We start from the raw sequence: 2,151 nt of genomic DNA on the forward strand, positions 1-2,151 counted from the left end.
AGCAGGCATGCCATGGCATCGGTGGTAATGGTGCGGCCAGGGAATGACTGGGCTTGGATCGATGCAGGGGGAGGGAACAAGCCTGAACCAGGATACGCCACCCCCGCCACAACAGTGGTGGAGAGTGGGGTCAGTGGGCTTGGCCCGGCCTGGCCCAGCCCAACATGGCAGCTGTGGGGGGAGGGGAGGAGAGAGCCCAGGCCCACTCTCCCACTCCCCCACATCGGCCCCAAGTCCGCTCCTCCTGTCCCCCCACCACCATTGGGTCAGCCTGGGCCCACTGTTCCCCCCCACCCAGCATCCTGGCTTATCCCCACCCTCAAACCTAGTCCTCCCCTGCATCGGGCCTGGGCCCACTCCTCCCTTCTCCCTTCCACTGTGGGGGGAGGAGAGAGCCCAGGCCCACTCTCCCACTCCCCCACATCGGCCCCAAGTCCGCTCCTCCTGTCCCCCCACCACCATTGGGTCAGCCTGGGCCCACTGTTCCCCCCCACCCAGCATCCTGGCTTATCCCCACCCTCAAACCTAGTCCTCCCCTGCATCGGGCCTGGGCCCACTCCTCCCTTCTCCCTTCCACTGTGGCGGGGAGGGGGGGAGCAGGCCCGGACCCCAAGCAGCAGGAGGGAAGGGGGAGGGGAGAGTGGGCCCGGGGGGTGGGGGCACGGGGCTCCATCCCCGCCCACCCCCCCACCCCATCATTCCTGATGAGCAGTTGGCTAGTATAACATATAACTGTAAACTGCATCCAACTGGAAGGGCTGGTGGCAACATGGTGGGGCTATTTGTGGTGGGATAGCTCCTATAAAATGCCATAATGTTGCAATATTCAGAGTAAAGTTATTATAGAGCAGCATTTCCCAACCTTTTGATTCGGGCAGCACATTGACCGGGCCTCTCCCATCCCGCGGCATACCAGCCAAATGCAGAGGAGCGGGGAGAGAGTGAAGAGGCAAGTGGTCGGGCATGAAGCAACAGTGTGGGGTGACACAGCTGAACACAGCGCGCGGATGCAAATCACTGGCTGGAGCCACGCCCTCCTGTCTGTCTGTGCGTCCACGGTGGCAGCAGGCTGGGGGCATGGCTCCAGCCCAAAATTCCACAGTACACCTGGACGTGCCTCACGGCACACCAGTGTGCCATGGCACACCGGTTGGGAAACACTGGTATAGGGCACCTAAAAGCCCTAGCCCCCATTGCCTTGTGGGTACTCCTTGGTTGAAGACAGGCTGAGGGACATTAACTTTGCAGAAATATTCCCTCATTGAGGTGTTAGGCAGTCTGCAGTAGTTTTTATATGTTGCTCTCTAGAAGAAGCTACAATCATCAAGGGACTGAACATTCGGCCTGTGCAAAGCGGCTAGGATTGGCTTTAGATTTGGATTCAGGCCATTCGGGGGACAGTGATTCAATTCAGTGATTTGAATCACTGTCCCGAAGCGATTCACATGAATCTGATTCAGAGATTCAGCTGCTGCCAAATCTCCGAATCTTCACATCACCTAGGCCCATCCCCTGCCCACTCTCCCAGCCCCAGCAATGGCTGCCCCACCCACCCCAGCTCCCTGCACTTTGAAAAAAAAGCCCCCAAAACTAACCAGGTGCTGCCAGGTGGGGGGCGGCAATCCCCACTCCCCCCCACTGCCCCACACCATGTGGGGGGCTCTTCACAAGCCCCCCTGTTGAGCCCCAGCTCAAGTCTGGGATCGTGCCCGGTATGCAAAAGCCAATAAAGATACCAGGGGTGAAAGTATAAAGATTTATTGCTAGCAATACAAGGTGCAAGCAGAATAATTTCACGTAACAAGCACACAGATTCTTAATTCTAAGCATCTTTTATACAGGAGTATTGGACCTTCATAAGCATTCTTGTTTGCTAATTGGTTATAAGGGAGTGACGCAAGGAGTTCTTTACTGAGCATGTCTCTATACCTGTGTTTTAGCTATGTATCTCATTTCCATACATGTATGTTTCATTAGCATACTTTCTCCCCACCTAGGGGTGTGAATCTTAATATTTAAATCAGCTCTTTGCCCTAGTCCACTAATTCTGTTTTTGTTTTCAAGCCTCCTTTATCTAAGACTGTCTTCTCCTTATCATTGCAGTTGGGCATTAGTTACATAACAGAGACTTTTGCTTGGGCTATGTGTAGT

At 55.1% G+C, this 2,151-nt stretch overlaps 1 protein-coding gene across 1 annotated transcript in view; it reads right to left on the bottom strand.

The window, feature by feature from the left end:
• The window catches only part of LOC102374002 (C-type lectin domain family 1 member A-like), a 12,042-nt gene extending 11,110 nt beyond the window's left edge, over positions 1 to 932 (bottom strand). Inside the window, exon 1 of the mRNA XM_025212104.1 lies at positions 863 to 932. Coding sequence (XP_025067889.1) covers positions 863 to 911 — 49 coding nt within the window. The 5' untranslated portion in view covers positions 912 to 932. The remainder of the gene's footprint in view (positions 1 to 862) is intronic.
• Positions 933 to 2,151: the final 1,219 nt, after the last annotated feature.

This window comes from Alligator sinensis, unplaced genomic scaffold, assembly GCF_000455745.1.
Source record: "Alligator sinensis unplaced genomic scaffold, ASM45574v1 scaffold21_1, whole genome shotgun sequence".
NCBI lineage: Eukaryota > Metazoa > Chordata > Crocodylia > Alligatoridae > Alligator > Alligator sinensis.